At 43.0% G+C, this 12,930-nt stretch overlaps 1 protein-coding gene across 2 annotated transcripts; it reads right to left on the bottom strand.

Annotated features, from left to right (window-relative positions):
- Positions 1–1,570: 1,570 nt before the first annotated feature.
- On the bottom strand, positions 1,571–10,470 carry LOC139759902 (cytochrome P450 4C1-like). 2 transcript variants are annotated; one of them, XM_071682462.1, is made up of 12 exons: positions 10,331–10,470; positions 7,497–7,631; positions 6,970–7,051; positions 6,388–6,491; positions 5,280–5,370; positions 4,655–4,840; positions 4,062–4,131; positions 3,554–3,744; positions 3,077–3,255; positions 2,439–2,607; positions 2,066–2,245; positions 1,571–1,873 (listed from the first exon to the last, which is right to left on the bottom strand). In XM_071682462.1, exons 2-12 carry the CDS (start codon positions 7,626–7,628, stop codon positions 1,668–1,670), a joined length of 1,590 nt encoding a protein of 529 aa, XP_071538563.1. In that variant the 5' UTR covers positions 7,629–7,631; positions 10,331–10,470; the 3' UTR covers positions 1,571–1,667. The 2 variants fall into 2 exon arrangements, with proteins under 2 accessions (XP_071538563.1, XP_071538564.1); XM_071682463.1 differs by lacking the exon at positions 10,331–10,470 and adding an exon at positions 9,108–9,126.
- Between the last annotated feature and the right edge of the window lie 2,460 nt (positions 10,471–12,930).

Below are 12,930 nucleotides of genomic sequence, written 5' to 3' on the forward strand. Positions count from 1 at the left end.
AAGTGACCTTCAGTCTCCCATGGCAGACTCAACGTGCCCTTCTACCACCTCCCTCCCTTCCTCCCTGCCTCCCTCTCTCAGGGGATGGTTCTTCCTGCTGCCTCCGCTGACCCGAGAGACTGCCTACTGTTCGTTGAAGGTGTTTCTCGACCCATTAAAGAAGATGACTTGGGACCAACTGCTCGTGAACAAAAACATTTCAGGGTTCTCTCATTTCTTTCCTGCCATCACAAAACACGACAGCTTCTTGATAGACAAGTACTGCACAGTGTTCCGCCTGAACAGAGAGGCTCTGAAGGGACCTCATTCAAATATTAGCACGTGAAACGAAGAGTAGAATTCTTATGAAACATTATTCAGTTACCCCCTCATGATGTCCTTTGTTTAATTTCATTCTGTCTCTCTCATTACAGGCACACGGTAGAAGGATTTCACTCGTTAAGATAATGTGACCAGGGAGCAATAGTATGGCAAATGTAAAGAGCAAAAGATCAACGAGAGATTGCAAGGCATTGGATGTATAAATTCCAGCCAACCAGATCCCTGGAGTGTCCTAAAGTCAAAAGCTCTGTCTGTCTCGCAGGGTACTAAGCTGACTCCCCTGCTGTTTCACTTACATGCAGGAGATCACTGACAACAGGTCCTTGGGTTCTTGTGAGGTTATTCGTGATCAAGGAAAGAGATCAGATGCTGAGAGCTTGGCGTGGGAGGAGTAGAAAATAGATGACACAGGGAGCAATTTCCAGTAAACTTTGTATGTAATTAAAGAGGTGTAAATAACTTTGGTTGTGGACTTGTAGCAAATTGTTTGTCTAGAATGTCCTTTAAAAGAATCTATGACGTTGTTTTTAACTTACCTTATCGGTAAATCATTCCATATGATAACGATCCAGTCGAAGAAAAATGTACTTTACTTCATTCGGTGTAAAGCATTATCCCCCTGAAGGAGACGACCTTCGAAAAGTGGAGAATTGGATCCTGATTAGTAGCTCGCGTCTCCCTGCTGCTATCTCACTGCCTATGTGTTAAGAGGGTCCAGTGAAGAGCAGAGACACTGAGGGAAATATAAGGGGCTAAATTCTAGTGTACCTTATAACCAGATCTAAAGAGCACCCTGGTATAGGTTCCTGACTTAATCGGTGTGCCAGAGCAGACACAGGCGGCACATCATATGATGAAAATTCAGATTTGCAACACCGAACAGCCGGACGAGCAAACTGAACCCTCCATAGGGCAGATGGCGCTACCAACCAATTCGAAAGGATTAAAACCCACACAAGATAGTATCACTTTAAAAAAAAATCAATGTTGTATCCTGTTAGTCACAGTCTTGCACTGTTAGCATCATTAGCCATTCCTGATGATTAGACCTCGGTACAAACTGCTCTCTAATTGACCTGTTGGACCATGATCTTTTCCTGTTTGGTCTATGATTAATACAATACTATTTCATATCTTTATGTCCATCACTGGACGCCCTTTCTACAATCTTAAAATCCACATAGCTGGCTACATTTATAACGCTCCAGCCTTACGGTGTCAAACGTAGGTAAACGGATCATACAAGCAATCTAGTGTTGTTCTTTTTATAGGATTTTGCAATCTACATTATGCACACCTGAGCGACCATCTTCCCGTTTTGTTATTAGTGTCTTTGAAAAGGCTGTTCAGAGCGTTTGTGTCCCTCTCTCCTGCGCGGCGGAGCCAACGATTCCTTCCCTTGGTGTGAGCTTCAGGATGTTGCCGCCCTTGCATCGAAGGATCAGCTCCCCAAGGAGCTCCAGGTCCTTCGGAGACTTGACGCTCTCCACCTTGAACTTCCGTAGGATGCTGCTGGTCACAATCTTCATTTCCATCATCGCAAATTTTTGTCCTGATGAGACAGAGAATCAAACAATATAAGTATTTGGACTCTCGCAAATTTGGCTGTCTTAAAGGAAGGCTGTGATGTGCGCTAGTCGCTTCGTTAATCATGAATGGAACGGACCAAACAAATCCTGGTAACCTCATAACTACATTTGACTACGATATGCTGATATTTCATCTACATGAAGACCATACTTACCGATACAGTTCCTGGGTCCTGCACTGAAGGGGACATAAGCGTAGGGGTGTCGCTTGGCAGCGATCTCCGGAAGAAAGCGATCAGGGTCGAACACCTCAGGGTTAGGGAACTGTGCAGGGTCACGGTGCAACATGAAAATGACGTTTTTGATCGTGGTGCCCGCAGGGATACGGTATTTACCTAAAAAGAAATCGTAGCAAGTTATAATCTTGTTCTTTCTTTGTTTACCTCGCTGTTGGTAAAACGACGAGATGAAAGAAAAAGGGGGAAGAAAGTAATTTTGGAACAAGATGACCATTTGTCCACTGCGTACGTACTTGAGCGAAAGAAAATATCTCAATATTTGTTACCAGATGAAACGAGACTCACTCACCAATGGTAATATCCTCGTGAAGGTCTCTGGAATAGAAGGGCACTGGTGGGTAGAGTCGGAGGTTCTCCTTGATGCAGTTCTCTGTGTACTTCATATTCCTGAGGTCCTCCATTGTGGCTGGACGGTCAGTACCACAGAAGATGTCGTCCAGCTCCTCTTGCACCCGTGCCTGGTGGGGGAGGAAGAAGTTCTTCATCACCTGATGGGCTACTGACGGTGCAAATAGTGTCACTCGTCCTACCATGCAAATCACACGAGAACAAGATTATAAGTGTATACCAAATTATGGTCATTCAGTTTTCCTGTCTTTGTTGTTGATGTTGCTTTGCTTAGCATATAACTTGAGATAAGAAAGCCTCATGGTCGTAAGATAGTGGACCCATCTCTACCATTTCAATCTGAAGTTAAACGTATAATGTAATCTAACACATGGATTTCGTAGGAGGGAAAAAATATATACGAAAGCTGTGGGTCATTCCGAAGTCTTTGGCTAATGCAGTGCACCATATAAGATGGAGGTAGAATATCTTTACGCCTCTACAACATCATGGAAACTAATGATGTGATTCTCTCTGTATTTCCATGAAGACACCAACCTGGATATCTTGGCTACAACCCATGTTGTATTGGAAACCAACCTGGATGTCTTGGTAACAACCCATGTTATACAGGAACCAGTTGATGCCAGCGGTCGTGGTGTCGTGTCCAGCAAACATGAAGGTGTCTACCTCCTTGCGAACTTCCTCATCTGAGAACTCTGGGTTTTGCTCCGAGTACTGCAGCAGCAGATCCAGGAACGCCAGACGTTGCTTCTTGCCTAAAAAGACAAGAAAGAGAACAAAGTGAAGCGATAATTTGCAGCAGAATGAATACCAAAGCCGTGTTAGAGTCTTAGTGACCCAAAAATGAAAGAAGATTCACAAAGTCCCATTGGTATGAATAAGATCATTTTGGTAAAGGTGGCCGGGAACGGGGCACACGTATATCATTACCTCACGGTAAAGCTTCAAGGAGAGCGGAAGAAAATCATACGCATAACCACCGCATCATACGCAAAACCACAGAGGCACACGCATAACCACAGAGTCATACGCATAACCAACCAGAAATCTGACCATTTTGATGAAGCGAATCCTCTGTCATTTTCTCCCTGTTTGCCTTCTTCCTGGCCTTGATGGTGCTGTTGGACATGTCGTGGAGGGTCTGAAGCCAAGTATCGTACTCCTTGGCTGGTCCTAGTAGCCGGAAGAGGAAGTTGGACCGAAGCCAAGGACGGACGGCACGTTTAGGAATGATTCCTGACATCCTGTGGAGAGTTTGAACAAGTCAGAAGTGGAGGACACAGAGTGGAACGCCTATCAAAAATGAGAATGTGAATTGTAAAGGGTGTTTTGCTATAAGATATACCCACTACAGATGAGGCTCATCCTCCTTCTGGTTGCTGATGTAGGCGAATGCTTCCAAGGATAGCAAATATGGATCTAGTTCATCCATCCTACAAATTCATTTATTGAAGTTCTATATAACCTGTGGTCATTATGGAAGACTGACTTTAACATGTACCGACACTCAACGCTTGACATTAAGCTAAGCAGTGACAGAACTAGAGTAGAAAACACTTACTTGTTCACAGCATCCACATAAGCTAAGCCAGAGCTGTCCTGTGCCTTAAGAGAATGTCCCATCGCCGTCTCTGTGGACACAAGGGTCCTTATGAATGGCGCGTACAGTAAGAGGAGAGTTTATAAACCTACAAAGCTAATGGCATGGGTTTCGGTCTCTCGTGCTAGCATACGATGCACATCCTTAGTAGGGTTATATCCTTCCTGTGGCTGTGGGAGATGAACGGATCCCATCTTCAGCTTAGGATGAAACACCATATATAGATTCAGAAACGCTAGCCAGTAACTCTCTGCCACACTTTGCCCACTGGCGTCTATAATCCACAGTTTTTTTCCTTGTTGGATGTTGATACATACGGAAAACATCCGATCTTGTAATATATATCTTAAATATACATTTATCACTGAACTGCTGCTGTAATGTTTATGCAATGTCAAGATATGTTTCTATATGTGTTTGGAGACATTGAATGATATATATATATATATATATATATATATATATATATATATATATATATATATATATATATATATATATATATATACACACACAAAATTGAAGGAAATAGACGTAAAAATCGAGTCACTGACCACAGAGGATGTCCAAAACACAGAGAACGATATCATTGTAGATGTTGAAGGGCGTCCCATCAGCCTTCCTCCTCAGCTTCTGGGCGAGTTTGCTGCCCTGGTTGTTCATGACGCCCACGAACTCCTCCAGGATCTTGAAGTGGAAAGCTGGAGTCAGCAGCTTACGGCGGGACTGCCAGTGACTACCTTCCAAGAGAACATTTCACGTCTTAGCCAAATGGAAGTATCTTTCTCGTTCAATATTTTGCGTACGTAAGGCTAACCTTTCCTTCATGAAGGATGTTAGTTCATGATGGAAGTAAATGACGGATATATCTAGAGCTGGAAAGATCACCTCAAATTCGCAAATCTACTTGACTGCTTAGTAGATCTTAAGCCACTAATCAGAGAGAGAGAGAGAGAGAGAGAGTCGAGCTCACACTGTCTCAAAGAGCCCGCACCACAGCTGGCATTACATAGGAAACATATACAGCTATAGGTTGCTTGTGATAGCAGAGGAGGAGATGACGGACGATATACTCTCGACTCGTTTTGTAACGCAGTGGTTATAACATGCCATCAAGTGTTCAGTGTATATTGCCCTGTGGTCAATAGTCTTAACTAAACCTCTGAGATTAAACCTTACCACTCGAGGTCAACAAGCTTTTCCCAAGCCACGGGTGGAGGAAGCGGTAGTTGATGCTCTTGTCCAAGTGCCTTTGGCTGCGCAGGATCACCTGAATTGAAGAAGGTAATTAAACATTTTATATCTCCATAGGGCTTACCCTGCTCACCTCATAGTACACAGGTATGTGTGTGTGTGTGTGTGTGTGTGTGTGTGTGTGTGTGTGTGTGTGTGTGTGTGTGTTGGGGGTGAGGGAGGTATTTCTGTGTGGAGGGATAGCAAGATATATGATTTGTACTTCCTTTTTGCTTAGTATCCTAAATGGCATAAACCAAAATTCATGCATCATATCGTGACCATTTAAGGGGTACAAGTGGTCACACTGCAAGCAAGAAGTCACAGCGTCTTTGAAGACCTTCTCACATCCCCAAAGGTGCCCACCTCACCCTGATCACGTGTGGAGCGCAGCCTTGAAGCTTCAGGGACACCATTGAATAGGTCGTAAGTTTACATGATGATCTTAATGACTTACAATACTGTATTCACTCCGGCCCCAAGAGCCAATGAGCATCATCTACGTGTATGTTTAGCAAGTGAGACTTTAGAAACATTTCTCCCTTTGCTGAAAAAATCAGCAACGTCCATCAATTTTTTTTTATGGAATTCTAAATTGATTCTACGTATCCAGTCCGTGCTTGCTTGACCCATAGGGTCGACTACATGTTCAAGTTCAGCGTGAACAGAAAACCCACCAACGTTTTCGTTCATATATTCATTCCTACTAAACATAACACGATAAACAGTCAACCTGAAAATGATTTACATTTAGTCAACTTTCTTAATGTTAATGAAAAAAAAAAACAGAATGTTTTTACCAGAATGAATCTTTCTTTTTCTTTCATACTATTCGCCATTTCCCACGTCAGCGAGGTAGCATTAAGAACAGAGGACTGGGCCTCTGAGGAAACATCCTCACCCGGCCCCCTTCTCTGTTCCTTCCTTTAGAAAAAAAAATGAATCTATTGTTACATAAAAAAAAAGGCCACTTGGCGCTTTTCGAGTGAAAATCATCACCACCCAGTTACAACTGACATTTGCTTTTGTCTTCAATCATGTATCGTATCCTCACCTCCACAGCCCGGGCGCTACTGAGAAAACAAACAGGGTTTTGGCCAATCCATATTCGAGCCACTTCACCATACTCGCTGATCTTAATGATCCTCTTAAAACGTTCTGTTAAAAAAGATACAAAAAAAAGAAATATCGAAATCAGGTTTACTCTCTGCTAGCCAAGGTTACTGGTAAATATATATAGTCCAGCTGAGACTGCTATATGTGTGTGGAATAGAGAATATTTCTATATATTCTGAAAACATCTCGATGGGCTTCACAACTACCAAGGGAATAGGTTTGGCAAGGGGCTTATTTCACACGTAAATAAGTTGTTAAATCATTCAATATGGACTGTAAAGGACCTCCTCCAGGCAGCAGCAGCAGCAGCAGTAGTAGCCACAGAGGCCACAAAAGGAGGTGGTGTACTGCCGGTGCTATCCACCTCCACCTGGGTATTAGGGGAGGGATAGTGACGGCTGAGGGCGTTGTGACGAAAGCAGAACAGTGACTGAGAGATGCATGGCAAAGCAGGTCAAGGGTCAAGGGTCAAGGGTCAACCAGGTATAGGATGAAAGTCGGCCGCAAAAGAGGTACTGACCTGCAGGATCGACGTTGAGGTGGAGTATATTACCCAGCAGTGGGAGGCCCTTGGGTCCCGGGATCTTGTCCACCAACCATACCTGCCACAACAGAAGATCAGTCATCAAGAAGAACTGGGTTCAGTGCCTCTACCACACACACCACCACCAACAGCTCTGAGTAATGCAATAGTTTGACGATCAAAATTACAGTAGCATTCTTTTGAATCTTGTGATAAAGGAAGTCAGAAAAAATGAAAAAAGAATATATATATATATATATATATATATATATATATATATATATATATATATATATATATATATATATATATATATATATATATATATAAAATATATTCTTTTAAGTATATGCATATGCTGTCCGAGGCCACGAAGATTCCAACACCCGTTGAAAATACGAAAAAATAAGGTAACAATTGGTGATCTAGACAGCTTATTTTGACCTCTCCCATGTTCCCCTGCCTCAGTACTACACACACACACACACACACACACACACACACACACACACACACACACTCACCATTTTCTGCCTCTTGAAGAACCACACTAGTGTGAGGGCGACCAAAGTGGTGAAGACCAGGTAGGTGACCACGCCCTGGTTCCTCCACCCCAGTACCTCCTCCTTCAGCCACGTCAGATCAAATCCTCCCATGATCTGCGAAAGGAAAGCAGAATTACATGAAATAGTCACTCCGTCTCCACCTTTGTCCCAGAAGATAGAAGTTGATGGGACTTGCAATATATGCTATAAATGATAAACTCCTTAAGCCTGCAGTAGCTATAAAACTCGATCTATTGTCTATTACTTAAAGCGGCAGTATCTGTAGAACTCGATCTATTGTCTATTACTTAAGGCTACAGTGTCTATAAAACTCGATCTACTGTCTATTACTTAACCCCACAGTATCTCTAGAACTCGATCTACTGTCTATCACTTAAACCCACGGTATCTGTAAGACTCGATCTATCATCTATTACTCTATTTTCCATCCACAGAGACTGGATCATATAAGTTCTTGATAGCAAGAATCCACTGTGTATGATACATTAATGGTTCAGAACAACCCATCAAGGATAATTGACACTGTCACGTGGTTATCACACATGTATCATTATGGTCGTATAGGCTTGATCCCCCAATAGCCTTTAAGGTTGATGACCCAACGCGAATCACTTGATAATGATAACTAGCCAAGTTATCAGCACATATATCATCTTATTGGAATTAGCTAATGAGTTTCATTAGACTCCTCTGTCATCTGGGACTTTATCAGTAAGAGGTGAGAGCAAAGGTGTAACAGGAAATCATGATGATGTGTCATGCACTCAAACATTATCATTTATCATGCATGGACTTCGACTTCTACCCAATCTCTTTATGACCACATCGCTTCCGTGGTGCGAGACACACCGTGTCAACATGACTCGTCCTCTGTTATCTTCAACCCGTCGCTTCTGTGGTGAGACACACCGCGTCAAGTCAACATGACTTGTACTTCGTTATCTTCAAACCTTGACAAACTAATCGAAGTAGATAAGACGACGATCTCGTAAACAACGAGATCTTAAGAACCATTTAACCTTATCATCGTTGCTGTCAAATTAGCTGCTTGCTGTCAACACCATTTGGCCACTGGGGAGCTGAAGTGAATCATTGCAAAAACGTAACGATAAAGAGAGAAAAAAAAAATGTCTCAGGCCAATTCAGCTTCAGTATCCTAGCAGAAACTTAGCTGCGTCAGCAGTGTGTGTCGCGGTGATGTTGCGCATCTCCGGTAATAATAGGGCGTAAGGGAAGGAGACAACGATATATATATATGCCAGACCGCAAAAACTGTAACTGAGGGGTGTTATTGGCACTGTCATACAGTACGCAGGGATGACCACAAAAATGGGATCGCTAAACATTGTCATGAAAATGATCACCCCAGAGATCTTAAAAATCTAGTTATTCTACACCCCTCTGCTGATTATGCCACATGCAACGTCACTGACTCTTGTCTTAATTGCTTCTACTGAGAACTTTAACTTGTCCCCAAGCAACTTTAAAACCCATCCTAGCATTAACCAAATCATTATGAGAGAACTGAGAAAACACGAAAACAAAATGAAAAAGCTGTTCAAGACACACACTGCTACCCCCTCTACGTGACCGCTCTTAACCACACTCCCTTGCAGTGGTTACTGTCAGACAAAGCGGACAGTGGTTGGTCTGTACTGATCGATGATAGACGGCAGCACTCCGGTGTGATGTTGGCATCTAAATAACCTTGTTAAATACTGGCACCTGATGAGGTGGACTGTCTCCACGAAACATGTCGTGTCACAATGATAGAAAAATTATATGTTAAATGAAATTTTATGAACTACTGAAGTGTGATAACGAGATAAAAATTATGCATATGTATACTTCTTAGCAACTACCCTTCCTCAGTCCACTTGAAGTACTTTAGTTATCGCAACGGCGGGAGCAGCCTAGCCGTTACATAGTACTGAGCAATGACAATCATCATCATGACATCTGCGTTATCTTACCGTCAAGGTGGCTGGGCATGAGAGAACTGGGATGTGCTATCTTACAGTCACTGTAGCTGATCTGTGTACCTTAGGATGTATGTCTAGCTTACTTTATCTCTTCAGTTGCTTCACATACAACACTGGTGATGATAAGGATTCGTGTTTTATACCTTCGTGCCAAAACCAATTCAAAGAACACACACACAGAGAGAGAGAGAGAGAGAGAGAGAGAGAGAGAGAGAGAGAGAGAGAGAGAGAGAGAGAGCATACGTAATCCAGAATTCATTGATGGAGAACTCTGCAACATCTATGACGTTCGTTATAAATCACAGTATCTCAAAAATGTATTTCCTTGTAATTTTGCTGGAAAGTATTTTCACAATGTTCAACCTAAAGAACCATTTGTGAACAAAAACTTGTTAGTATTAATCTGTTGTGAGAACTTGCTTAATATTCTTGCTTTGTTACAAAGAACAAATAATATTGATATAGTCTTCAGCAATAATACTACGGATAGAGAAAGTCTTATCAGATATTCTGTAACTTCTCAGAAGGTTGTGTGTACAATATCCCCTGTAATGGGTGTGATCAGTCTTACATTAGTCAAACAGGTGAGGTTCTTGATCCAAGGGTTAAACAACATGAGGACAGTGTTGGGTATGATCAGGAATCTAATACAATATTTGTCAACAAATAGATTCTGCAGTGCTAAGGTTAGCACATATAATAACTTGATGATGGAGAGAAATTGTGTCGAATCGTTGAAATATCAGTTTGAATCGCAATTTTGGTTTATATGAATTAGATACCTTAATAAATGTATGTCCTCCTACCTACCTTCAGACCAGTGAACCTGCTCAGTTTGGGAGTTCCCAAGGTATAACAGGGTTGGAGGGCGAGGTGGCGAGCTACTATTACGGTGCTGCTGCTACTGCCTCCTCTATTACAGCCAGAGCGAAAATGCCTCAATCACCACCCCGCTTCCTTCCACGCCTTACTCTCCCCTCCCCCCTCCCCCGCTTGTCAGTGACTGATAGAGGGTCGTGTGTGAGAGAGAGAGAGAGAGAGAGAGAGAGAGAGAGAGAGAGAGAGAGAGAGAGAGAGAGAGAGAGAGAGAGAGAGAGAGCATTTTCCTCACACTGGATGGTGCGGTATCACCACCCTCATACACATGGACATTAAGCTGTCCAAAATCGTGGGGTCCCACCTTTTTCTTTTCCCTATTCTGCCGTCATAGATTTCCTTTGATCTACCAGTGGTGGCTGTGTTCACCTGTTCTTCGCTTATCTTGATCTACAATTGCACAACCCTGTTGCTGAAGAAGTACTCACTCGCGCCCTCCGTACACACATCCATTACCTAGCTTCCAGCGATGCTCTCTTGTTCACGATGTTCTCTTCTATGCCAACACTATCATGGCGTCCTAGAAAACAAGACGTAGTCATCATATCTCGCTTAACTTTTCTCTCTCTTCCTTGTTAGTTCTAGTTCCATTCTTATTGTATCCCTTGGCATCCTCTCCACCAACTTCAGCAAATAACGAAAATCTCCTGACAATTCATTCGGTGAGTGAGGCGACAAACCAACCCCCTCTCACCAAGTAAGGAATTGGGCTGGTATTATATTCTGCCAAATTGAGTGTTTCAAACCCCTACTCTTGAGAATCATCAGAGAGAAGAAACATCAAAGTAGGAGGAAGGTTGGCAGGTCCGGTGGGTCTTGGAGAGAGGAGCAGGGTCCATGACGAGGGCTTATTATCTAAAACAGGCGACGGACGAGATGGACCGCTTCAGATATGGAGCGGCACTGGAGGAGAGGAAGATAAGCAGGCTCGATAGACAATGCCAGCTGAACGCGGTGAGAGGCGATTGAGGTTTTACAAGGTAAAAAGTTCTCCTTCGAGCTGTGGGGCTTCGAAGCAACGAACATTAGTGGTGTGTGTGTGTGTGTGTGTGTGTGTGTGTGTGTGTGTGTGTGTGTGAGGATGTGGGCGTGAGGCGGAATGAACAATTAAATAACTATTCGTACAAGTCATAGTGTTGGGTGCCACGACTGAGGTCCCTAACTTAACGAGTGTCATCACTGAGGACACGACCATGGTGGGTGTCATCACTCAAGGCCCCAACATGATGGGTGTTATCATCGAGGGCCCCACAATGGTGGGGTATCCTCGCTGAGTGCCCCACTATGATGGGGTATCACCACTGAGGGCCCCACTATGATCGGGTATCACCACTGAGTGCCCCACTATGATGGGGTGTCATCACTGAGGACCCTAACATGATGGGGTATCATCACTGAGTGCCCCACTATGATGGGGTATCATCACTGAGGGCCCCACTATGATGGGGTATCATCACTGAGTGCCCCACTGTGTTCGGGTATCATCACTGAGGGCCCCACTGTGTTCGGGTATCATCACTGAGGGCCCATACATGATAGGGTATCATCATTGAGGGGCTCCACTCTGATGGGTGTCATCAGTGAAGGCTCCACCGTGTTGAGTGTCATTTCTGAGAGCCCAGGATAATTTTTATCACAACTTACTAGTTGCACATAATATCGTTTTGAAACGTGATATCTGCAATTTTCCTTTTCATCGAACCTTTTTCAATAAAATGAATCGTAAAGACATCCTATAAACAGAATAAAAAGAATCATAAATAAGCTTTAACAATTTAAAATGCTTGTAATTCATGTACTGAAGAATGGAAAATATTTAGCGATGGTAGTGTTTATCTATATTGCCACAGACTGCGATGCACTGTCCAATGGTGATGAGATTTTGTAGTAAATTGTATGAGCCCAACTGTGATGCTTGAAGCTATGGGGAAGCAGCAGAACGCAACCTAGACACGAGCTGACATTTTTCGCAAAATACATCGTAAGGTGTATCTGTGGGGGACGGGTCGCATCCCTCTCCTTTGTATGGAGACAACATTTGCAAATTATCATCCCAGTCCTTCCCATGGGTTAAAAGCTTACGGAGCGGACACGAAAAATACCATAACTCCTCGTCTGTGAACTGTGTGACTTTCTACTGTGATCTTGACCTTGTAAATACGACCCAGGAGGAAGGTCATGACACATTCTGTGGTGATGAGTAACATCTCTGTAAACTATCCTGCTGATCCCCTCACAGGGGCACAAGATAAAGGGGTGGACGAACATGCAACATACAAAAGAGGTTTACACACTCAGGGTGATTTGGGCAGGCAGTCTTCAAGAGAGATCCTATGACAATGTCAGATAAAAGGTCCGTGGCCTAGTGAAACTACTGTTGAAATCATTCTTGCGGTATATCACGTCAGAAACCTGCCTTAAACAGTACTAAGTGTAGTCTGGACATATTAACAAAGTTCATGTTATAAATGATTTCGTTTTCTTTGTTAGTAATATCAAGAAAATTGGGAAGATAAAAGTAAAGGAAATCAGTC

This window comes from Panulirus ornatus, chromosome 34 (genome assembly GCF_036320965.1).
Source record: "Panulirus ornatus isolate Po-2019 chromosome 34, ASM3632096v1, whole genome shotgun sequence".
Classification (NCBI taxonomy): Eukaryota; Metazoa; Arthropoda; class Malacostraca; order Decapoda; family Palinuridae; genus Panulirus; species Panulirus ornatus.

Excerpts from the sequence above, each read along its gene's own strand:
- LOC139759902 (XM_071682462.1), bottom strand. The coding sequence starts at position 7,628 with ATGGGAGGATTTGATCTGACGTGGCTGAAGGAGGAGGTACTGGGGTGG. Across the intron at positions 5,371-6,387 it reads GTAGCGCCCGGGCTGTGGAG|GTGATCCTGCGCAGCCAAAG; the intron begins GTGAGGATACGA and ends TCTTCAATTCAG. Across the intron at positions 1,874-2,065 it reads AGGACCCAGGAACTGTATCG|GACAAAAATTTGCGATGATG; the intron begins GTAAGTATGGTC and ends CTGTCTCATCAG.